Source organism: Chelonoidis abingdonii, chromosome 15, assembly GCF_003597395.2.
Source record: "Chelonoidis abingdonii isolate Lonesome George chromosome 15, CheloAbing_2.0, whole genome shotgun sequence".
Lineage (NCBI taxonomy): Eukaryota > Metazoa > Chordata > Testudines > Testudinidae > Chelonoidis > Chelonoidis abingdonii.
Genome location: NC_133783.1, coordinates 34,865,776 through 34,891,439, shown reverse-complemented (window position 1 = coordinate 34,891,439; position 25,664 = coordinate 34,865,776). Strand labels below are relative to the sequence as shown.

Genomic DNA, 25,664 nt, shown 5'->3' with positions numbered 1-25,664 from the left:
CCCACTCTTGGCTTTCAACTCCCCAGTTGTTTCTCTCCTCAGACTGAGATGAGAGTCTCTCCCTTCTGACTGAGGTATTCCCAGACTACACAGTTCCCCTGCCTTCACTGTGTCCTTTCCAGCACAGACAGGACACCTGCTTACTTTCTCTTCAGAAGCAGGTAACAGTACAATTGCTACAGATATAAGGTACCATGTAGCAGTTCCTAAGCAAGCCAACTTTATTCTTAAGGTAAAAAACATTATAGAGAAAACATATTAAAAACAATAAAAGAACCTACATGCATGCTAATAAGGTCAGCAGAATTCCTCCCAACTTTCATACTGACTCTGGGAAATGAGTTTAATACACCACCCTAAGAGCATCCTTGTGGTTACAAGTCCATCAGACCTTCAGCTCAAAACAAGTAAAATTGTCTTATGAGGTCTCAGTAGGCCAAATCCTTCCAATCCTCCCCTAAGCACTGGGGTCCTCTGTGGGCCAGGGATCCTGTCCATTTGCTGGATCAGGAAGAAGGCCTTCAGTTAGTATAAACTAAAGCTATTTATTCAAAAGTCTTTTCTTTGTCTGGGTCTCTGGAGAATCCAGCTTGAACTGGTATATGCTTCCCTCCCCCCCAGTGGAACTTCAAAGACTGGTAATGGAGGATGTTCATTAGGATCTCTCCTCCATACTGAAGAACATACACACAGTGCCACAACAGCACATACACAATTGCATTTTAATACAATGTACCTCAAAAGGTATTAACCCTAATTCAGTAAGGTTTATCTTAATGCTATAATATTTGATCAGGATATTATAGGATATTTGCAAGTCTGTCACACATATATTCTTAGAAGTTTTGAGGCTGAAGAAATCCCCTTTTGCTCATCATAAAAATGGTTGTTCCAAGTCCTTTCCCCTTCTTCCTCCTCTGAATATGACAGCTGGTTAGGAACATTGGCCAAAAGAGGGGATAAGGCCACAGATGTTGAAACTGGTCTAGGTGGCACAAGAAGTGACCAGGGAAATGGCACCTTAACTGACTTGGGAGATGCAGAAAGTGAGGATCCCCAGATCCTGATGGCTGCAAAGGAAAATCATCAGTATGGCCAGCTAGCCACTGGGCTAGAGGAAAGGCAAGGAAAGGGGCCTGAAAAGAGGTGCCCCAAGAGGCTGGAGAATCTGAGAAAACTGCTTGGAGCCCAAGAGAGTAAGAGCCCAGGATACTGAGCACTCCTGATTCAAGAGCTGTCCCTGAGAGCCTATAAGCCCAGGCAGACTAGGATAACTCACAGAACAGAGTATCAGAGACTCCATCTGAGCCCGGCCTCATCAGAATTGGATAGAGTTTTCCCCAGAAAAGTGAACTCAAAAGAACCAGTCTATGCTCTGGAGACAGCGCCAAAAGACTAATATTGACCATCACTGGAGAAGAACCAGGAATCCTAGTGACCAGGAAAAATGTGTAAAGCTGAATGAGTCCCTTGAATTGGCAATGCCATGACAAATAACTCAACTGCATACTCTCTAGACACATGAATCCCGCCCCCCGCCCCTTTTTCCAGGTTGGTGCTGAGAACTCCAGCACTGAAGATCCCTTTGCACTTTTCCTGTCCTATCCTCTACCAATTTTGTTGGCATCAAGCACAAAGGAGACAAACTCAAAGTATCCCAGCACAAAGTGGACAAACACCTGATCATATGTCAGAGCCAAGAAAGGCATGGTGCCATCATTGCCTTTTAGCACAGGCCTTTGATTGAAGGCCTTAAAAGTGCTGTGATCCAGGAATGGATTTTCTCCACATAGAACAAATCGTAGAGCACAAGGGACTTAGATATCTCCAAGGAGGGAGCAATATATCACACACCACTTAATTCTGTCCTTCAGATCTGAATCCTTAAAGTCGATTAGACCTTCTGGTTGTATTCTAGAACCCTACTTCAAAGTAAAAACTAGGACAAAGATCTTTGACCTAACTTTATGGTTCTATTTTTGAAAATCTTGGCCTAGATATATAATGGCACAACTTAGGTACACCCAAAAAAATTTAGACTCACCTCCCACCACCATCCCACACTCCTCCATCAGGGGTAAAAACCAAAACCAAAGAATTTTAGGCAGAGAGAAAATCCTTACATTCCCATCTGGCCCTTGAAAAGGAAGGAACAGAAGCAGTATGGGGCCACACTTCCTCTTTTTATTATCTCTACTTCAAAAAAGTCTATTGGCAAACAGGGCTCCAATGGCCCCAGTAGATGCAACTTTCCCAGAAGATTTCTGAAGCTCTGCAGTACTGGGAGCAAGGTATCACATAAAAGTGTGAATATGCATAGGCCATCTCAAAGAAGTCTGAACATTTGCTGAAAAGTTTGTTCATTTCCCACTGGCAGGCTGACATTTTCTTTGAAATAGTCATATTGGCTCTGCAACAGGCCTGAAGCTTCCAAGGTTTATACAGTTTGGAAGGCAGAGTGAAACTTTTTACTAGAATGAGCTAATGCTTGCCTCTATTTTCCAAAAACAGTGCTTTTGCTATTTGTCTTTTCACCTCTCCCGTCTGTTTGAAAGCTTGTACAATATTAAAACTAGTACGATTAATAAAGCCAATTGATATATAAGTGCATACTAGCAAGAGTAATTTAGGCAGATTAGCCTACTTTACCAAGGGTGAGCAATTCATTAACTTAAAAGGTAATCTTCTCAAATGCAAGATGCCCTAATTTGGGAGAAATCCATCTCAGTTGAAACAAACTTGAAATGTTTGGATTTTAGAATGGTAGCTTTACCTAGTGAACTAAATGAGACATGCCCACTTACTGAGAGTAGTCGTAAACCATCCACCAGTCTCTCTGAAGCTTTCAGTTACTTACTATGAGAGTATCACTCTCCGTTAAATGACCTGCAGTAGCTTGTTTGAACAAGACAGAACACACTCCACCATTTCCAGAAGAGGAAGAACTTCCTGAAGTTGAATCCTAGGAAGGTAGGTTATGTTTTTGGGGAGAGGGAAACACTTTGAAGAACTATCTGCCTGGCCCAGCTTGACTACAGTCACACGGCCCCACAGATCCAGACAGACAGTTTACAGTTTGAAAGTTCTTCTGGATTTCCTACCAATGCTGGCCTTGGATAGCAGCATCTGTGAAAAACTCCACCTACTAAATCTGACCGGCTAGGAGAACATGTTCCATCCTTGCTGATAATTTGGCAACTACCCTTTGCACAAAACACAAAACGTTATCCATGACAGCTGGTTCAGATTTGCCTGTTCTGAAACTTTTTTTTTTATTCCACATAAAGATATATTTATTAGCTTTTCACACATACCATAGCTGTTTTACTTAGAAATCAACTCCCCAGTCTCACCGTGGATACCTGGATCTTAGATCAGTAATGGTGGAAAAATTTAGTTCCTGCTGCCTAGGGCCGCTCAAAGGAGGGGGCAAACAGGGCAATTTGCCCCAAGTCCCGGGCCCTGCAGGGCCCCCCACGAGAGTTTTTCGGGGCCCCTGGAGCAGGGTCCTTCACTCGCTCTGGGGATCCCGGAAAAATCTTCTTCTGCTCTGGGTCTTCAGTGGCGTGGGGTCCTTCCGCTCCAGGGCAGAAGAACCCCCCCACCGCCGAATTACTGCTGAAGACCCAGCTCTTCAGCGGCGGGTCCCGCTTCGGCGGTAATTCGGGGGGGGGGGGGCATCACGGGTCTTTGGGGCACTTCGGCAGTGGGTCCCAGAGTGGAAGGACATGCCCTACCCCCAAATTACCGCCAAAGTGGGGGGCCCCTGCCGCTGAAGACCCCAGAGCCCCTGAATCCTCTGGGCGGCCCTGCTGCTGCCCTCAAATATTTATTGGTGTGTGTGTGTCTGTCTCCAACACAATCATAGGACTGGAAGGGACCTTGAAAGTCATCTAGTTCAGTCCCCTACACTCATGGCAGGGTTGAGTATTGTCTAGACCATCCCTGACAGGTGTTTGTCTAACATGGTCTTAAAGATCTCCAATGATGGAGATTCCACAACTTCCCTAGGCAATTTATTCCAGTGCCTAACTACCCTAAAAGTTAGGAAATGTTTCCTAATGTCCAACGTAAACCACAAACTTGCTGCAATTTAAGCCCATTACTTCTTGTCCTATCTTCAGAGATTAGAACAATTTTTCCCCTTCATCCTTGTAACAATCTTTTATGTACTTGAAAACTGTTATGTTCCCTCCTGCTCCATCTTCTTTCCTCCAGACTAAACAAACCCATTTTTTCAATCTTTCCTCATAGATCATGTTTTCTAGACCTTTAATCATTTTTGTTGCTCTTCTCTAGACCTTCTCTAATTTGTCCACATCTTTTCTGAAATGTGGTGTCCAGAACTGGAAACAATACTCCAGCTGAGGCTAATCAGCATGAAATAGAGTGGAAGAATTACTTCTCATGTCTTGCTTAAAACACTCCTGCTAATACTTCCCAGAAGGACGTTTGCTTTTTTTGCAACATTACTTTGTTGACACATTTATCTTGTGACCCACTATGACCTCTAGATCCCTTTTCATTATCTCTGCATGTATAACTATAATTGCATGAATCAGTAAACAAAAAGTTCTCCAGACCACTCACTCATGTGGCATTAGCTGAGTGGCAGAAGTAGTTTAATCTGTACCCGGGCAGTTGAAAGGACAGATCTGCTCCTGCAGCAGAAGTAATCATCAATATTTTCCAGCATCCACCAAGCAAATAAGTTACACTACTTCCAATCCATCCGTTTGGGTTTTAATTCTAGTATACATACACAATATCTATCTACCCATCTATATATATGGTCTGGGGAACTTTTTGTTTACTAATTCATGCAAATCAATCTACAGATCCATCTATCTTTCTGTAATCTTGCCGACTTGTTAAACTTGAGAATAGCTGCACATCCTTGTTTCAAAATTGCTAAGGATTTTTACTTAAAGACTTACTACTTTCCATCTTTAGAGTGAGCAAATATTGAGCTAATTGCAATTATCACCCAACTTTAGCACCAACAACAATTGTAGTTATACATGCAGAGATAACGAAAGTATTAGGTAGTAACTGCTCAAGTCAGGATATTGTACTTGATTATTTGATGGACAAGTAGTCTTACTATATGTCACATCCTATTGAATACCGTACACATGACAATTTATATACTTGTCTGATGCAAGAATTCAATCTACTGTGTATAAATCACACTAGCAAGAAATATTTTTCTTTTTGATACACCTCTAATCTTTTTTTCCTCCACTGAGTTCTCTTTACCCCTTTCAAAACTCAAAGTTCCATTCCTTCAGTTTTCTGCCAATACACATGTGGGCCTGTGTCACAGCCATCACACTTTGGAACTTGTCAGCACTATCACTCAACTGTCTGGGTAGGTGAGAGACATAAAACACTATTGCTGAGCATAGTGCTTTCACAACAATGCCAGTCTGGCGATCACAATACCAGCTGTCAAACTTGGATCTCACACTTGATCACACAAATATTACTACAGTTGCTATGATACTTGTGTGTGCGTATGTGTGCGTGTGTATTATAATTATTTATATATATTATAAAGATATTCTTTAAATTCTGTTTTAATATCCATGATAAAGGGAATATTTTAGATAACCATCTTCTAACTTAATGATTCATGCAAAATGGTCTATTACTTTAAAAAATTACACAAAATTAAAAATTGAACTGGACTCTTGTTAATTGCTTGTTTTCTGAAATAGAAGACTGAAGTTGAAAACCTTACTGAGCAATTTTTTAAGACTGAAAACAGAAACAAGCCTCTATAAAACTAAAGGTTAGATAACATTGGAATTCATCATCTTGCACATATGGCATACTACATTCATACACCTTTAAGCCTTGGTCATCTTTGATTATTGAGTCATATTTTTAGATGGGCAAATAGCAGCTTTAAATATTCACCACTTGGTTTACTAGCAGAAAATGTATAGCAATTATTGAAAAGTTGATTTTTTTGTTTAAACACCAAGCAAGCATGGACACATGAATATTCCTAACCTGTAAAATGATTCCTCCACATTATATCAGCGAAACTCATTGGTGGGCCACTGGGAGGGTAGTGTTTACCTTTCAGAGGCTCATGATCAGTCCTTATCATATCCATTAAGGAATTTTCCAAAGAGTGCAAGTTAAAAGTGTCATAGGGCCTATTCCGGTCCTAAAAGAAAAGATACAGAAAGAAAAACATTGTTACAATGTAGTCATTTTATAACACAAGCACACTATACATTGTATTACTTCAGCATTACCAGTTATACATTTTTCCTCCATGATACTTTTAAACATTTATAATAAATCAAGATAAATTATAATTGTGTTATTTGTAAATATACTGTTAAATAGGATAATATATCTGACTGCTGAAAATAATATATAGTAAGAGTTTTAAAATATACTGCTCTCTAAACAGGTGTGTACAACTCTTACCCCAATAACAGTCTCTACATTTAATTAGGGTTTGGAAATAACCCCTCCTCCCACACACATTTTTTGGGGGAAGGGGGAGGAGAGAAAGAGTGACAAGCAGAGTTTTATAATTATATTTCTTTGTTTCCAGCTTCTGCCTTCATTTTCTGACATAGTGCTGCTCTGAGCATATGTGGTGCAGAAGCCATCAGTGCTCAGGCAGCCAGATCTTCCCAGCAGAACATTGTTGCTTTCCTCTATGGAAGTCTAACAGTGCAGAGGCAAACTCTCAGATTATAAAGGCACACAACAAGGCGCAAGGCAAAGCAAGAGAGCCAAGAGGGGCAATATTGCCAGCTTCAAGTGTTCAAAAATATGGAATCAGGCACCAAAAAAACCCTGAAGAGATCTCTTTTAAATATCATGATTAAGTCTCATTAATTTAAGATTATTTACCTTTTTTTATTTACCTTCTGCTTTTTGAATCTTTAAGGATTAATTTGACCTCAAATTAAAATGACAAATTTCATATTTGGAGAAGAAACCCTGGTTCTAGTTTTACTCACAAAGCCCTAGCTACAGTTCAAGGATTTGTTGAGGGCTGAAATGGGTATAACCAGAGAGACAAGATGGATGAGGTAATATTTTTAATTGCACCAACTTCTGTTTGTGGGAAAGACAAGCTTTTGAGCCACACAGACCTCTTCTTCAGGTCTGGGAAAGATACTCTGAGCATCACAGCTAAAAGATATTACCTCATCCATCTTATCTGTCTAATATCCTGGGACCGACATGGCTACGACTACATTTCATACAATAATGGGTGTAACCGCACATTTTAAATTGAGAATTTAACATGAGGCAGACATCTGAGTCTTAACTTCATCAGAAAGACATCAAATTATATGCTTAGAGATGATGCTACTGCATCAACTACCTAATCCATTATCCTGCCACTGCAATACAGTATTTGTAAGGAATGGATACTCAGTGTGGGCAAGTTGGTGGAAAAGGTTAGATAGAAATTCAACCTAATTTCTTTCTCTCTCACACAAAGAATCTATAAGTTTAACTTAAGAGATTTTACATAGAAGATTCAAGTTCCTTTAAATAAACACAATCTCTAACTTTTTTTAGCATATCAGTCTAATAAACTAAATATACACATATAGCTGGTCTTAAAAAAAAGACTATAGGGGACTAGGATTAAAAAAAAATCTTTACATAGTTAAAGGGCACTAATATAAGGGAAATGGAAGAAATGCTTGAGAAGGAATAATATGTAACAGGATGAAATTGAGCAAAAGAAATTTTAAAGCTGGACAGCAGGAAAAAGTTTTAACAACGAGGTCAATTAGACCATGGAATAATCTTCTTAAGGAAGTGATGGAATCCCTGCAGCCAATGTTATTTAAACTTAAGACAAAGCACTTTAGAATGTTATGCAGGGCACCATCCTGCTGATAAGGACATGGAGTGGGTAGTCTTATAGAAATTTTCCATCTCTAAATTCTAGGATTTTATGAGTGATCAAACTTCATTTAATTAAACTTAATGCATCAGATGCTTCATTCTAGTCATCAATTGGGACATGTACTACAAACCGGAACCTTTATATTCTCAGTCAATTCACTCACACTGTTACTCATAAATAAGGAGGAAGGAGTAGATAGAAGAAGGTAGCAGAAAGCATTAGATTATTTCCTACTGTGCTGTGTTACATTCACTTCCTCCTCCAGTAAATAAAAGCGATTCAACATTCCTTTGTGCAACTGAGTAACATCTGCCTTAGACCTAAGAATCACAGAGTCAAAGTTCTCTTCTATGCTCTGACATCACAAGATCACTCATGCAGGCCAGGAGGTTAAGTACAGCTTTGGGAAAGCAGCAATATCCATAAAGCACATTTAATATGAGGTTTTTTCCCTTCCATATGCGGATCTGGCATGACTAGCAGAGGATCCAGACATTTCACATGAAGAAAGGTACACTTCTGGAGCTTTCTGATCAGCTTGCCCTAACCCTTCGGCATCAAAATACACACATGAGGATGGCCATATTGGTCCAGAAGTGGGTTGCTATAACCATCTGGAAGCTGGTGACCCCAGACTGCTACAAGGCCTTTGCTAACTAGTTTGGTGTTGGAAAGTCAACTGTGGGTAAAGTGGTGGCAAAGGTTTCTAAGGCAATCAGGCATGTGATCTACCCAAAAGTAATGGGCATAAACAATATCCCTAAACTAATTGCTGGTTTTGAAAGAATGCTTAGAAGGTTCAATTACATTCTCAGTAGATCCAGAATGGTGCTTAAATGTGCGTTTGTCAGACTGAAATACCGCTGGTGCTGTTTACAGACACCTTTAGATGCCTGAGTCATCAATGCAGTCCTCACTGTGGCTTGCTAGGCTCTTCAACATCTTTGTGAAACCAAATGTGAACTATTTGCCCCTGATTATGGAGCTCTGACAGTAATGGATTGCTGAACTAGTACACCTATGACAGCTGGAGCATGACGCACTTGGGCAACAGAAATCTGGGATACTCTGTGTTCCCACATTATGGATTTGCACAGGCCAATGGAAGAAGAGAAATAATAAGTTTATGAATGTTTTTGTACAGCAATCGTGCAATAAAAGGGGATACTGTCACTGTACACAGTGAATGGGGAGTTGATTGTTATGAATTTTACATAAGGATGAGATGACTTTATGGAAGCAGGCTGCACATTTACATTATGGATTACTGGACACAGATGTATACAAAGACTGTTAGAATATAACCTCCCTGTTGTGCCTTACCATGTGTCTATCTTTATTATTCAAAACACACACATTATATGATGTGACCTAGCAATGGCAATAAATGTTCTTAATTAAATAAAATCCTTTATTTGTGAACATGAATGTATTACAAACAAACTAAAAATCTTACATTACAACTGCCATTAGAACACCAAAACATTAATAAACCAACACCAAACCAGTAATAAAACAAAACGCATAAACCAAACACTGAACAGTGCAAACAGTGAAACCAGTGCTATCAAAATAATCCTCTAAATTTTGCATGTCCTCCGGCATGTTTTTCTTTCCCTTCCTTTAGGATGCACTTGGTGTCACTGCACAGGTGTGGAGGCCTGCAGACTGGCCAGGGTCAGCACGGTGGTTGAAGTATGCAGGGGAAAGAGGGCTTGAGTGGGGGTGCAGGACAGCAAGTGTGTAGATTTATCCAGCAGCTTTTATGTCCCAGTTGCATATGCCATCCAACCATGGAACTGTCCAAAATGTTCCTGGTCTGTAGTGTGTGGTACTGTGGAGGGGACTTAGGCTGAGGCACAGGCGCAGCAGGAGTTTGCGTTTTCACAGCCATTAGCAAAAGCTGCCTCTCAAACAGGTCTTTCTGCTACATTCTGTCTTCCTCCCTCAAGTGATGTTCCTGTTCCAGGGACTGTGATGCTCTCACTGCAATTCTGTCCTTAAACTCTGCAGTCTGCTTGTGACTTTCCACATGATGTGAATCCTTCTCTTTGGTACCGCACCTGCTTGCTGGTCCTGTCCAGAATGTCAGCCATAAGTTCACCAAGGTAACACTTCCTCTTCAACTGATCCATGAGGGTTCTGAGACCCAGCATTCTGCCTAAGTGTGCCTGAGCTACTGAGGTAGAATGGCCAATTCAGGTTGAGGGACCTGCAAGCAGACATAAAACAGTACATTACTGTCTCAATAATTCAGATGGTTCAGTGCATGAGCATAGGAAAAACCCTTGTGAATGTAAGGGTAAAAAAAAAAAGGCACTTTGTAAAACTAAATTTCAATATATTGAGAGAGGAACTCTTCAGATACTAAAAGTTCCATGGACACAACCTGGTTAATTGCAGTGAAAAAAAAGAGTGCACAGAGAATGGTAAGTTAAAAATCAAAATTGTTTTTTGTTTAGAAATTGCCAAACACCTTGGACTTTTTTGGGTGTGTGTATGAAGGGTTGGACTGTAGCCTACTACATAAGGCCCTCTCTATCATTTCATGCACTCACGTTTTGGAGGACAAAACAATTCTTGTGGTTCCAGAATAGTAAAGGGATATTTTATGCCAAGCCGTTCATTGCAAGCCAGCTGTATGTGCCACAGAAGTTTTCACATTTATGTTGACTGAACAGCATATTTATGAGTGGACTGGCCTGGTCATGTACCAAGGTGAGATTCAAAAATATACCCTTCCCCAAAACGTGTCTGCCTATCGGGAGCTCTTACTACAGGAAAAGTTTGCAGCGATCAGTACTTGGTATTAGGTCAAAAGTCATGAGGCAATCAACAGGATGTTATGTTAGCATCCACATGGATTACTGCCTCCTCACAGCTTCTGATACAGCCTGTTATGACTGCATGCAAACACATATGCTAATATGGACTTGCCAAGAACTCGACAGCAATATTCCATCCCCTCAGCACAGTTCTGAACTGCATACAACTCCCCAACTGTATTTTGGACAAATGACTGCACCACCTATGGACTACATTTAGCTTAAATGTACTGCATTTCGCTCTCCCTGTCCCTCCCAATACAAGGAGCAGACAATCCTGTGGCACCTTATAGACTAACAGACGTTTTGGAGCATGAGCTTTCGTGGGTGAATACCCACTTCGTCAGACGCAGCGTCTGACGAAGTGGGTATTCACCCACGAAAGCTCACACTCCAAAACGTCTGTTAGTCTATAAGGTGCCACAGGATTGTCTGCTCCTTTTACAGATCCAGACTAACACGGCTACCCCTCTGATACTTGCCTCCCAATACAGTTCACTGTTTACAGGAAGCTTGTTAAACCACTGGGCTAGTACAGAGCAGCATAGTAACAGGGAAAGCAATATCAGGTTCATATTTTAACACCCTGGCACATCATAGCATGAATGTGCGAGTTTCTATTAAAACTTTGTTTTTAAATGCTTTTTTCACAGTTTGTACTTCCCAATCTCCATTTTGAATTCCAAATGGTATTGATAATGGAGAGGGGAACAAGGAGGGTGCTAAGCTTCTGGCATGCAATCAACCATAACGGATCACGCTGCTACCAGAGAATGGTATTAACTTTTGCATTCGTAACCCCTCCCATTATTACATTAATAAAAACAAGACGACAAACTTACCATGCTCCAGGGGGACTTCTGTCTCTTACATTTCTGCTGCCAGTTCTATAGCCGGCTGGTCCTCCAGGGGTGACATCAAAAAGTTCCTCCAAGTAGACACCCAGGATGATCTGCAGCTGCTCTAGTGGCTAAGCCTCCTTGAGAGCTGGGTTCAGCAAATCACTTCAATAGCTTCATCCGATGCCTGCTGGCTTCCCCTTTCCAGTCTTATACTGGATTCATGGGTGAGAAAGTCATCATCCCAGCTGACTGGGCTGTCATGAAGCGTTGGTGGCTCTGTGCTTTGCACAGTACCAAACACCCAGTCAGACGCCTCAGGATAGAGACAGGAAGACAGCAAGTTCCCATCACTGACTTTCCAATAGTTGGTCTTGAGCCACTTAATCCTCTCCCTGCAGTGGTCAATGGTCTGGTGAATCCCCAATGCTGCCAGTTTCTTCTCTATTTCCTGGTACAAGTAGTCATTCCTGGAATTTTTTCTCACCTCACATCAGATTCACCAAAATGTAGCTGTGCTCCCATGACCAGGAGGCAGCACACTTGTCAAAGGACTTTTTCTGGTCGATGGCCATTGCAAATGCAGAAGACAGCTCAATGCATTTGCTTCTCAGCAATCAGAATACAATGGAAGAGTTAAACACAGAACTACTGTACTTGAACAAGGGGAAAACAGGTGTGCTTCTGTTTCCGCTGACTCAATTTGCTATGCTTGGGATGGAGAGGGCAAAGAACATTGGCCTATGAGACTGCGGGATAGCGTTGGCTGACTCTGAGGGCCTGAGTTCAGGGGGGCCTGCCCAAGCTGCGTTCATGCTGAGAATAATGGAGCTCAGGCCTGAGCTCATAAGGGACCCTGGCTCAAATCATCCACCCTATATGGTCCTGGGTCTCAGGCCCAAGTCAGATAGAATTATGCATAGATGAAAGTGGGATTTGGGCTTGAGCCGGAGTCTCAGCTTACACTGCAGTGTAGACATACCCTTGGATCCCCATTAATAGTTACGGGTTATGAGGAAGTAGCAGAGAATTACCTTTCTAGAGCTGCCAGAAAAAAAGCAGACCAATTACTTTGTCACAATTACTTAAACCCTTACAATCAATCAAAAATTAAGGTAACCGTATCTCATTGTGATTCCTTAATACCATCTTCTTGCCAATCAAAAGTGCAATTTCCTCATACCACCTGTCACATGCTATTGCTACTGCAGTCCTCTTCCAACAACACATTACATCACTGCCTAAGTCTCAGCTTTCAGTTCTACCTCTCAAACCGCTTCCTACCTATGGCCTTCCCTCCAAAGGCTCACAAGCTGTTCCAGCTCAGCTGATACACATACTCTGACTGATCTCAGAATAATACTTCATTTTCCTGCACTCTGGAGATTACAGAGCCACTAGTGGCTCCATGCTGAACTGAGCAGCAGAACCCTCTAATGGCTAGATCCTTGCCCTCTAACTCAGCCACAGTGAAGAGAAGGTACTCAACAATGAGCCAGAAGGTTCATTACAATACATTAGACACCAAACATATAATCTAAAAGTATTGCTTTCAACATTTATAATGCTAGATTTTTGAGAGGCCTAGTTCAATGGTTGCTATCTTACAATGAGATTTAAAAAAAAACCAAAAAAAACCACCTGCATCTGTGACTTTAGAACCTTAGTATTTCCTAGAATGCTTGCCAGATGGACTCTTAAGAGGCAGTATGTTATCAAAATAAAATAAAACCACAATCTACACAGTGTCACAAAATTTCACAAATTAAGAATTCAGATATTCATAAAAAAGTCAGCCTTTTTTTTTTTAATCTAATTTGGTTTCAAAAATTTCTGGGAATATAAATCTTTTATGAGATGTAATTAAAGAACAATTTAACTTATAAGAAATAATTATGTAATCAGTGGAAGAATCCAACACATCTCAAACCATATTTTCTTTTAAAATGCTAATTTAAGCAGAATTAGCTCAGATAGTAACAAAAGTAGAATTCCTAATACAGACAATTCAAAGTGTACACACTTTGTGAGTTTCTACATTCAAAAGATCTTTCACTATTGATTAACATGTCTTTTCAGGAAAATAAATCTAACTTCCACTAATATACAATAGAAAACTAAGGAAGTTGTAAAAATTCAACTGGACTCACTCTTCACGGTGAAAATAGCAATAAAAATGAAGACTAGATAGAAAGATATGGTAATTTAGACATAAGAACCGCCATACCGGGTCAGACCAATGGTCCATATAGCTCAATATCCTCTTTTACTGTGTCTCATTGATCATCATCATTCAACCAAGTTTCTGTGATGCCTATTATATTAATATCCCCACTTAATACCAGGCACTTCAATTCACCCATCTTAGTATTTAGACTGCTAGCATTTGTATACAAGCATTTATAAAATTCCACACTTTTTAGCTGTCTGCCATTATGTGATGTAATTGAACGGGATTCTCTCATTTGACTATTTCTCTTCAATTCCTACCTGTACTTTATCAACTTCACTCCTCTCCTCCTTTCTAAGATATAGAAACTCTCCATTAATAGATCCTTCCCTAAGGAATCTCTGTCCAAACCATATGCTCTTCTGTGCCTCTTGGTTTCCACCCCAGCCCTTATTTAAAAACTCCTCTACAACCTTTTTAATTTTATATGCCAGCAATTTGGTTCCATTTTGGTTTAGGTGATCAAAAACCCTTTTAACAGAAAGAGTAGTGAGACGTACTTGTTTGTCTGGAAGAGTCTCCATCTGAGACATACATCACTTATTTTATTTATAGGCTTTCCATGTAGAAGTGCCTATAGATGAATATCTTAGAGATCTTAAATGAGAGTTCAGAACAACAGGAGTACAATGGAGACAACAGCCTGCATTTTAAATGTAGTGGCCTCTTCCTATTTTTTATTTCAAGGTGAAAAATAAAGTGCACATTACCAACAAATCTCCAGGGTATTAATGTGGTCAATAGCCTTTCAAGGAACTACACATGTGAATAGACACCTAAAAGAGATGGGGGGGGGAGTTGTATATATTTTGCAACTTTATACTATAGTGCAGATTTGTTAGAAGCCCTTTTAACTTCAAAAATTATAATACTTCCCTCCTCTCAGAAATTGAAAGTTATGTATGTCAACAGAAAATTACATACACACAGCAGAGATATACATGTGATAGATTAAATTTATCAGCTATTTACGAGACCCTGATCACCACAGAATTTGAGTGACAATTAATGGACGTTTATCCTCACAACACCCTTGCATCATATTTGTAGCAAATATACATGCTTTAATATATAATACACATATACCCTATATACATATATCACACACACTGTAGTATAAGACTTTCAAAAATAGGAGCCAAAAGTTAGGCTCCTCAGTGAGTGAGATTTTTCATACATGCTGAGCACCCAGCAGCTTCCATTGATTTCAGTGGGAGCTCTTCAATGCTCAGCACATTGGACAGTCAGTCCATTTACTTAAGAACCTAAGTTTAGGCTCCTATTGTCTGAACATCTTGGTCTACCCACCTACTCATGTGGGAAGAGAGTCCCTTATTCCTCAGCCTCTGAATGAGCTCCCCAGGCTTTATACCTGGGCTTTTGTGTTCCTTCTCTTAGCTTTGCCTCTTTGCAGTCCTTCTAGAGTTCACCAGAGACAAGCTGAATGAACACAGTAGAAACAATAGATCAAAATTCACTCAACAAAAAGTCCTCGATAGCAGCTAGGATGTTTGTAGGGAAGTAAACCTGGAACTGGGAACACAAACCAAGTTATGGAATATGGAGAGGTAAGGTTCTGGCAGGGGGAAAACTAGCTAGAAATCTACAGATTCTGCTGGGGCCAGAAGAAACCCACAAAGCCTAAACCTACACTGACATCCTAGGTTGTACATAGGAGAGAAACTCTGGCAAGGTAGGTGTCTCCATTGGGCAACAGGAGTTGTCATGCCAAGAAAAGAGAAAGTCCAGCTGTCTATGATAGGATCTACTTGTGCACTGCTATTGGTGGCAGCTGAATCCTCCCTACTCATTGTGCAGCACATCATAAGTCCAAAATACTTCAGCTTTGCAAGAAAGTCGTTTTGTAACAATACTCACAGAAGCCATGGATTCCATAACTTCAAGTCCTTGTGTCAGCCCACACACCTTGAGTACTTTTCTCACTACACAGCTATATTAGCTATGTATACACACACAGCATAGTCTCTTAGTTGTGCAATTTACAATCTCAGTGAAAAAACACATGTATTAAATATATACGCATGGGATTTTTGAAGTGTCAAAGCTCAGTCAAATCCTAACCAAAATTTCACTGAGCCGTTAAAGGCACTTCTCAATAAAGATTTTTAAGCCAAATTTCAACTTTCTATCTCTAGTCATTTTCACTGTAGAACTTTTAAAAAAAACGCAATTTTTAAAAAGTATGTAATACTAATTAGGCCCCCTTTTGAATGCATGATAATACATTCTTTAATTATATGATCACATACTATATTTTCCCCACAGGCCCCTGCGGCAGTGCACAGGCTGGACCTGCCCTGGGAATGCATCATGCTTGTGAATTCAAGGAGATTGCAGTCTTTAGGAACCATGCCTCTCTTTTTGCAAGTGGGTAGCGAATGAAGCATAGAATCTCAGAAAGAGAAAGGATAGTTTTATGGTTAAGATAACTGCATGCTTCCCTGGAGAAATGGATTCTATCCCATCTCTGCCACAGAATTCTTAAGTGATGCTAGCAAAGTCATTTAAACCAAAACTTTTCAATAGTAGTCAGTAATTGTGAAATAAACACACTTCACTTGAGATCCCGGGTTCTGATTTTCAGAAGTGCTGAGCACTCACATCTGCAAATTGAAGTCAATGGGAGCTGTGTTTGAACATATCAAATGGTATAGAATGCTAAGTACTCTTAAAAAAAATCAGGTCCCAGGTATCTCACACTGGGTATCCAAAACTAGTGCATACTTTTGCCTTTAATCTCATTGCTTCATCCCCACTTTACAGATGTAAAATGGACAGAATAGCCCCGTCACCTTAATGAAGATCAATTTGTTAATATTAATAAAGAATTCAGATACTATAGGGAGTGCCATAAAAAAGGCAATGAGTAAATAAATAATTCTGTCTTCAGACCCTTAATTCTGGCATTTCCTAACTTTTGAGTACCTGATTTTTATTGCTTAATATGTTCTTTTACCATAAGACTTTGGTGTGCATGCGCATGTAATTTCCTAGGTTTCTAAATAATCAAACTGAAAAATGGAAATTCCATTATGTGGCATCATAGTGACACCCACATAGATCATTAGCAGGGTTGGAACCTTTAGATCCACCACAAAGACCTCTGCCATATGAACAAACAGAGTAACTGGTAGCAGTGTTAAGCTGTCATCCTGTACATGGACCAGCCAATAGAAGGGGAAGTACTTTATCAGTAAGTTTCACAAATATCTGCTGACAGCAGAGGAAAGACGACACTCAGAAATCCAGGGTCTGGAAGGGAGTTGTTTTCTAGTGGGCACAGACTCCTTCCCATTTTCTTCAAGCTTGACCTCTTCTGCCCTGTCCTCTCCAACCATCCATTCCTGCCTCAGTACTATCTCTACCCCACCAGTGGTTCTTCATCCCAGTCCGTCTCCCTACTTCAGGCTCCTTATCTGGTGTCTCTCCCCTCCCCACCCTTTGCCCCATTCCTCTGCCCCATAGAACTTAGTTCCAGCCTCTCTCTCCAAGCCCCTTGTTCGATCTTCTCCCTCTATTTTTTTGTCCTAGTCTCTCTCCCTTCTCCCAAACACAAATATATGTTCCCTGTCAGTCTCCTTCCTCAGCAAGTCCCAGTCACCTGCTGTCACCAGCTCTGTCTCAGTCTTTCCCTCCCAGGGTATGTCTACACTACAGGATTATTCCGATTTTACAGAAACCGGTTTTTTAAAACAGATTGTATAAAGTCAAGTGCACACGGCCACACTAAGAACATTAATTCGGCGGTGTGCGCCCATGTACCGAGGCTAGTGTCGATTTCTGGAGCACTGCACTGTGGGTAGCTATCCGGTTAGCTATCTCATCGCTATACCCCTTTAGTTCCGCAGTCTCCCCCCTGCCCCCTTGGATGTCCCTGCGGTTGACAGACTCTCCGAGGTGCCCACTAGGGCATGGGGCCCGGAAGAAAACTGTCCTTTAGCATTTGGGTGGGCTTTGCCTGGTGCCTCCTATATGAACGTGTGTGTTTGCCGCTTGTTTCTGGGGACAATGCCTGTGACCGTGCTACCAGAAGCGATGACTCGGCTCGTTGAGTCGTGGTCTCTCGTTGCTGTAACCTGTTGCATGTTCACTAGACAGGTTTAGGCAAATTTGTTCTTCTACACACTTCTAGCTGCAGCGCTAGCCTTATTTCTGGAACTCTAAACAAGGTGTCCACATGGTGTGACACATATAGGTGTGGATAGGGGCACTGATAGGGCAATTTGGTTCTTTGAGCTCATTCTTGTCTTCCCACAAAAAGCCTTTACTTCTGATCCTCTTTTAAATGTAAATTGTTCCATCTGGCATTGCATCAGGTCGTACTACATTTTAAAACCATGGAAACCAGTTTTCTGTTTTTGCCTCTGGCTTGCTGCCACTTTTTGTTACATGTATGATTTATACATCTCTGATCCAACAAATGGACACTGACGATGTACCTTCTAATGATTATCTCTATTTTTGCTGAACATAATATCATTAAAGCTTTCATTTTTGGGCTTGTTGAAAAATCTCATGTCTTTACTTTCATCAACTCTACCATTCAGGGGCACTATTTTAATCCAGTCTTGCTTGTGAATGTTGGCACGTAAGCAATTAAAATTGTTCTTGTAGTTGAGCTGTTGTAAAGTTATCCTGTCTTGTGTGCGGTTTTGCGTTGTGGTGTCGTCGATTTCCGCGCAGTGACCTAACTCCTCCGTATCTCACAATCATTGTTGTATGGAAATCTCTGCTCTTCCACTTTCAACTCCTCAGCCTTAGGGAAATAAGAAACATATAAGCCAAGGAGTTGAAGTGAGAATGTGAGTAGTTACATAAAGAGATAGCAGATAAGTCCTCCATAGTGACAGTTTACACATAAAATTCTAACTTCCTGTCCGAACCAAAAGACACCGTTCAAATTTATGCCAGAAATAGAAAAAAACTGCCTATTCCCCCAATTTCACAGTCTCCATAAGAAATCTTTATTTGGTCAGAAACAAAAATTCTTATCTCTCTTAGCAATGGTCAACTTTTAAAGTACACAATTTGTTACTGAGAATGTGGTTGAATATGGATTTGATTCAGTGTTGATTTTTTCTAATTGTCTACATTTCAACAAAAAATAATTTTATACACAATATAAAAACCCATTTTTTTTTAAAAAAAAAAAGCCAAAGTTCCTTTCATATGGCTGCTGTTTTATTTACGAGCATGTTTGTTGTCTTTTTGTGTACATTATTATTCTTCTGCAATATCTGATTGCCAATTACTGAGAACATTATTAAAAATCATTTATATTTAGACTTCAGGTATATCTGGCCTTGGACAGGGCAAAGATTATTAGCAATATGCTGAGAAAGTTTCTAGCATGATCTTCAGTCAACCAGTCATACTCTACTGCTTTTTTATGTGCGAGTTATTCTAATGAACTAATAAATTATTACATTGTTGTCTTCGTGTCTTTTACACAGCCTTCTCTACTTTCCTCCGTGTGTTCCGGCTATCACTTGCGTCTACTGCAGTGATATTGTGCCCCGGCTTTCCTCGCGTTTTTGCTATTTTTTATGCCCCCTTATCCCTTTTCTGTCCCCGTTCCGGGTTACCCTCCTCTTCTTTCCCCGTCCCGCCTCTCTCTCCGTTCCTCTGCCACCCACCCATCTTTTGATTATTTTCTTTTTCACAAGTTCGATCAGACCTTCAGCTCGACAGATTCTGGAATGGGGGTCCCTCTTTATCGCTGATATGTCTTTAAGGGACGTGATTAGGTTATCGCCACACATGGGTTTCCCTTCAGGGCAAGGTTTCCCAGGCTGAGTTCTTGCATACTGGACTTCCCTTAAAGACGTTACATCAATTCGCAACCGTTACATAAATTTTGCTTTGCATATAATGATCCAAAGTACTTGTTCTAAATTAATCAGTTTGGTGCCATGATCATTTTCATGTCTGTCAGCAGTCACACATAGTTCCTAATCTGGCATTACTAGACGTATACTCTATGTAAGGAAAGGATATGTTCTGTAGAGAGCATTGTGACTGCCTACCTCCTCCACGTGTGCTGCCCTCCGCTCAGCAGCAAAGCTATCCGGAGCGCTTCACATTAATTCACCCATGGCAGGACAGAAGGTTTCCTGCGCGCGGACGGTGTTGTCACAGAATTCTCACAGTCTTGATGGTCCTCGTACTACTCTTGTAACAGTTCACTGGAGAATCCCTTCCAGTCTGTTAAGCCCATTCCGTTCACACTGTCATCATGTCACTTGGTAACTGATCTCTCTTAGGACTGACATCTGTTCCTTCAGCATTCCTGACTCACACTGTGAACTCCTGCAGCCTGAGTCCACTGTGGCTTGGACCTGAGGGATTTGCAGATCCAAAGCGCATGCACCCCAATTTCCTTACCTGGAGATAGCTCTCAGAGCGGGTGAAAGCAGGAAGGTTTATTGTTAGTTGGAACAGTATAAAAGTCCTTATTCACTAGAGACAGATCGTACCCGTGGTCCATCTGGTCAAGTCGAGTGAGCACTGCTTTTACAGATGGGAGGCTTTTGTGCTAAGCTTGCTGCCTGTGCTCCAGACGAGGTGTATTTTCACTCCTGAGTGAGATAGTTGCAGAAGCCCCTGCAAATTGCCCAGTGTTAACAGCCCCTCAGAGACCCTTTCGTCCACCATCTTAGTTCTTTTGCCAGCACATAGGGAAAGCTGATGGGCACACTACCAATGTAACCTCTACCCCCCAGAACCCCTATACCTGACCATGATCCAATATAACCCGATTCTGTAGTCTCGGCTACCTAGATTTCCCAACTGGAGCATATAACCGATTATTTATCCCTCGGCTCTCGATTCCCTGCACACTCCTGTTGGATTAAAGTCCGAGACATATCAATCTAAAGCCAGTTTCACCTTAAGTGGTAAGTTTTTTGCTCCCGAGGACAGCGTTCTGATTATTCAGTCTGGTGATAGACATGAAACTGCTTGTACTAGAAAATACTACTTCTATATGATAAGAAGTTCTCACTCCATCACAGGCGGACTTCCAGGGGCAAAATGTTTTGCAGATGTGGTTTTGGTATTACTAATATACATTGAATCTGATAAATTCTCAATGCGGATAGAGACTGCCTACAGATTCTCCTTTCTAACAACAGTCTTGTGGACTTATGGGTACTGGGGACCCTCTGAGTGCAGGAGGAGTTATTTAAAGATGTAGACTATTTGTTATTTGTGTTCAGCTTACTTTGGTGTTAGGGATTTTCTTGTTATATGGGAGGTGAACCTGTGTCTTTCCGATTCTTCTAGGTGTCAAGTTCCCGTCTCTTTGTCACTCTCAGTAGCACAACTAGTACTGTTAATATGAGTTGATGGCTCTCAGGGTTTGGTGTTTGTGAATCTGCACTTGCTTTTACTTCTGGCTCGATAGTATAATGTGCAAATTATACGACATGTTTTCGATGATACATAAGCATTGAGAAAGATCAACATGACCTCGCATCACTGACGTGCTCCAGTGTGCCGATACACGCTATCAGGGCAGAGCCATTGCAGTTTTCTGACTCTCTCCACCATGCGCGCATAGTCCCAGGATAATAGTGAGCTATACAATCTCCGAGCCGAATGTCCTCTTTATAGGGTCATGTGCTCAACTACTCAATTGATCACGATGTTTCTCTGATTCAGTCACAGGGACTTTCTCCTGTCGTTTCAAAACATATTTACGCTGACAGCCACAGTGATGCAAGTAAATGCGCTATGTGTTCTACTTCTCAAAATCACACTGTAAATATGCCGACACTACAGTCGACTCTACAGCCTATATGCGCTCTTTTTGCTAGCAGGCAGCTCGCGATGTTTGAGCAGTTTCAGCTCTTACAGTCGGATGCAATTTTGTTGCCATTATGGGATAAGTGGGCTCTTGTGGTACAAGTGGCGTGTCAAAGGAATACGCTAAGATCGTATGACATACATGTTAGGTCACATATAAGCTTGCCTTACGTCACCTCCTCTGTCAGTTAGATCTGACCTGAGCCTTCTGTGTACTCCTCGGGCACTGGCTAAAGGGCCCAGTCCTCGGTTATTGACGCGGAGTGTGATTTTGTAGAATTTTGCCATCATGTAATTGAAGTTAGTGCAGAAGGCCGCGGGGTAACATTCATGACTCTGCCACCTACTGGCTGCTCAATGCCCTTGTGCATGTGGCCAAGGATCTAGCCGGGACTGGTTGTGTGGGACAGCGATTAGCAGTTGTCCGAGCAGCTGTTTGCTCTTACTCTACTCATCCATCCAAGTAACACATTGGACACCATGTGTTAAAGTTTGGAGGAAAGAGGGAAAAGTTCATGACATCGTCACTGTCACACAGATCCTGTCTAGGTCCGACCATGCTGGCGGCTCTATGGACTCCATGAGGGGTCAAGTCGGATTTCCCCCCGTGCGCTCTAAGCTTCGAGACCAGTCTCGTAGCGTGCTGCTGACGCCCTGGTTCTCCTCCCATTTCTGCGGCTTGGCGCTCTCAGTCTGTTACCGCTTTCAATGGCTTGAGCGCTCCGCTTCAGCACCTCGCAAGCCCTATGCTGATCCCACTTCCACCCGTCCCCGTCTTCAAATCTCCCAAGGGGTCTCACGCTCCTTACGGACTTACCGTTGCTTCGTAGTACTGGTGCGTGCACGCAGAGTCCACGGCGAAGCTATCGGTGGGCCTTTTCCAGATTCTCCAAGGCCTTTACATCACTCCGGGAGCTACCCCGCTGAAGGGAGTGGCTGGGAGAGCCTGGGGCTCAGGGCGTGAACTTAAAGGGGCTGGTACTCCTAGCTATCGCCATGGAGTCCGGGCTCTTTCAATCTCTGCCCAAGGCTGGTCCTCAGCTCCAGCTCGCTTGATTTACTAGGGCACAGGGCCCTACGTCCAGGGAGTGGCAGAGGCAACCGGGCCCTTTATTCCCTGCCTGGAAGCTGGCTGACGCGAGAGCTCTGACACTAGAAGGATTTAAGGACCTGATGGGCTCCCCTGGGTGGTCAGGAGCGGACTTCGGCCGCTTTAAAAGTCACCTCTGCTCAGGCCGCGTCCAGATATGACACGCAGGACCCGACTGGGCTCATTGCGGATATGCCGGACCCAGACCGGATCGGAGGACAGACTTACTTCAACCTCTGACACACCGTTTCCATAGTCCATCGCGGCGCCGTGAGCCTGCCTGGGTTTCTCTTTTCCCCAGCCCGGTCCCACTCCCATCGGCTGCCCTGCCTTGCTCAGCTACATAAAGCACTGACCACTGGTCCTGCAGGGATTCTATCATTATTGCTCCATTTACTTAAACACTCGAGAAGAACTACATAGCTGGGCTACAGACCATATAAGAGAAAAAGAGAGCACTCAGCCTCCTGTGCGAGGTTCGCCTCCCCTCACCACTCTCCTAGCCTCCCCCATACCCGTTTGGGAAGTCCCTTCTCTGGGACCACACAACCAATCGGTCAGTTGGTTACAAGAAGCATTGTCCTGCATCAGCTTCCTTATCTTTAAGCTGGTTCATGATGCACCCGAGAGATTCGTTCTGCGTCTTATAACCTTCCATCTCTCTCTGTCAGACTGGGTATGGTGTTTACACTACCGATTTAGGTGCAATTTATAGAAGTCATTTTGGTGTGAGAACTCACATTGTCGATACAGTCAAATTTGTGTGATCCCCTCACTAAGCGCATTATGTATGAGCGAGGTCGGTGCATCCGCAGTGTGATAGGAGGTCAGTTTCGGCTTCCAGTGTTGCACTGTGGTAGCTATCCACGAGTGCCACAGCTCTGCCACCCATTGGCAGGTCTGGTTGAGCTCCCAATGCCTGATGTAGGCAAGACATTGTGCGGTGGGTGATTCTGGGGGTACATGTCGTCAATGCCCCCCTCACTCCTTGTGAAAGCCAAGTGAGCAAACAAAATCATTTCTCATCTTTTCGTTTCATGGGTTTACCCAATTGCAGACGACACACCGCGGCAAGCACAGCTTGCTCAGCCACATGTGCAGCGCGATGTGTGAACTAACTGGGGTGGCTCAGCGTAGGCAGATGCTGGGTCACGCTGCAGTGCCCGAGCTCCATGCAGCGATCGCCGCTTGCGCTTGCTTGCCGTGGATTGTGCAGAGCAATGTAATTGGCTGCTAAGCCATGCGGATTCATCATACAGATAGGTTGGACTCCTGGCTGGCCTTGGTATAGGTGGTTGGGCAGTGGCCTGGGCAGCATGGGTTGCTCGTCTGGCCAGCCTCGGGTGAGGCTTGAGTTGGGGCGGTGGCTGGCCTAGAATGGGAATTGACTCCAAGGATCATTTCTTCTTTAAGTTTGTCTAATGGAGACTCTCGTCCCTGCAGACCTCGATAATCCATACGCGGCTAGGAGGCTTCTGCCTCAGGCTGCTCTTCCAGTCGGCAGTGAGGCAGCAACCGCTGGGATGGAGTAACGCCCACCAGCTCCTAGGCGTAACCGTTGTCCCTAGTTCGATAAAGCCTGGACCATTAATAATAAGAGCGAGTCTTCAACTATAGGGGCACCTGAGTGCAGAATTTGCATAGGTGGTTTGGTAAAGTGCCTTTGGACGTTTTTAAAAGCTTGTGCACGTGTTTAGCTGACTCGTGTTTAGACCTCAGCACACCAATAATTCGCATCTGTATTATATAATTCTTCTTGCTGTTGTGTTCCCAACTAATTCATGTGGAGAGTAAGGGGGAGACATTAGATGGACAGTAGGTGAAAGATTGTAGGCAGAATCGAAACTGGTGCCGCTGAATTTATCGCACGCAGCCAAGACACAGGGCAGTTAGAAGATGGAATACGACGCAGCTGAACAAGGTGCTGCGCTGACATCAGGAAGAGCTTTGAAAACCTGAATGATATTTAAGATGCCTGCGTCCTCAGAGACGTAACGGGTGGTGTCGACTCACAAGATTCTGTTTCGTTTACCTCCTTTATGAACCCACTCCTCTTGCGTAGTGGTCACTCTACCTTCCCCTGCTTAATGCCAATCTCCCCTGCACACGCTTCATACAGCCACGTTGAGGCTCCGCTTGCCAGAGGCCAAAAGAGTCATTGTGTGATGTGTTCATTCAATGCATTCTTTATTATTCATCAGTCGTGCAAAATGTGTGGTGGGACTCCATGATAATAGATAGCCATGGGACGTGGGGGTAGTAGCAGAGAGTGAGTTCGTGTCAAAGCAAGCGTGAGAAATATGAATACTTGAGAGGGTAAGTGTATGAAGCTAGCACACCTCCTAGCATGGGGATGAGCCTTGCATTTTTAGAAGATAGTAAATCGTCTAGGGCTGGTGAGCGAAGGCCAGAGGCGTTTGCATTTCTATATGTTTTATCAGTTCACGTCATGAGACATGCCATCGTAAGATAGACTATAAGGTATCGTGTAATGAAGCCCATGCGATTTCACTCCTTGCGTCTTTAGAGATAATTTTTTAAGGATATATCAACCAGCTATAAGTGTCTCGTCCTTTCTTTTGTGATGTTATTGAGTTCTGGATTAAATCAAGATTGATTCGTCTCCTCATGAGACAGGTGATCAGCGTGGGCTCATAATTGTTGATCTTGATCAGCCCTCTGCTACAAACTTGCCCATGACAGGCATGATATTACAGTTTGCGCCGACGGCCTTCCTGATTTTCCTGGCAAGGGTGCTCTCTGGATTGATAGTGATTGTTCAAGGCCTGTCGCAATGGAGATCTCTCTCTGAAGCCTAGGTCCTGGAGGCACCCCTGAATCTCCGGTTTCTGATGTGTCGTCCTAACCCCAAATTTGAGACGCTGGCAGAGTCGGATGATCTCTCAGTGTCTATATCCTCCCTCTGATTGGGAGAGGATCATCTCTCTTCTCT

The 25,664-nt window shown here is 42.5% G+C and overlaps 1 protein-coding gene across 8 annotated transcripts in view; it reads right to left on the bottom strand.

Annotated features, from left to right (window-relative positions):
- CPEB3 (cytoplasmic polyadenylation element binding protein 3) overlaps positions 1–25,664 on the bottom strand; it is a 180,760-nt gene that overhangs the window by 104,614 nt on the left and 50,482 nt on the right. For 5 of the 8 annotated variants that reach the window (XM_032770264.2, XM_075072703.1, XM_075072706.1 and 2 more), the window contains exon 3: positions 6,019–6,178. In XM_032770264.2, coding sequence (XP_032626155.1) covers positions 6,019–6,178 — 160 coding nt within the window. The remainder of the gene's footprint in view (positions 1–6,018; positions 6,179–25,664) is intronic. The other 3 variants (XM_075072704.1, XM_075072705.1, XM_075072707.1) reach the window with 1 other exon arrangement.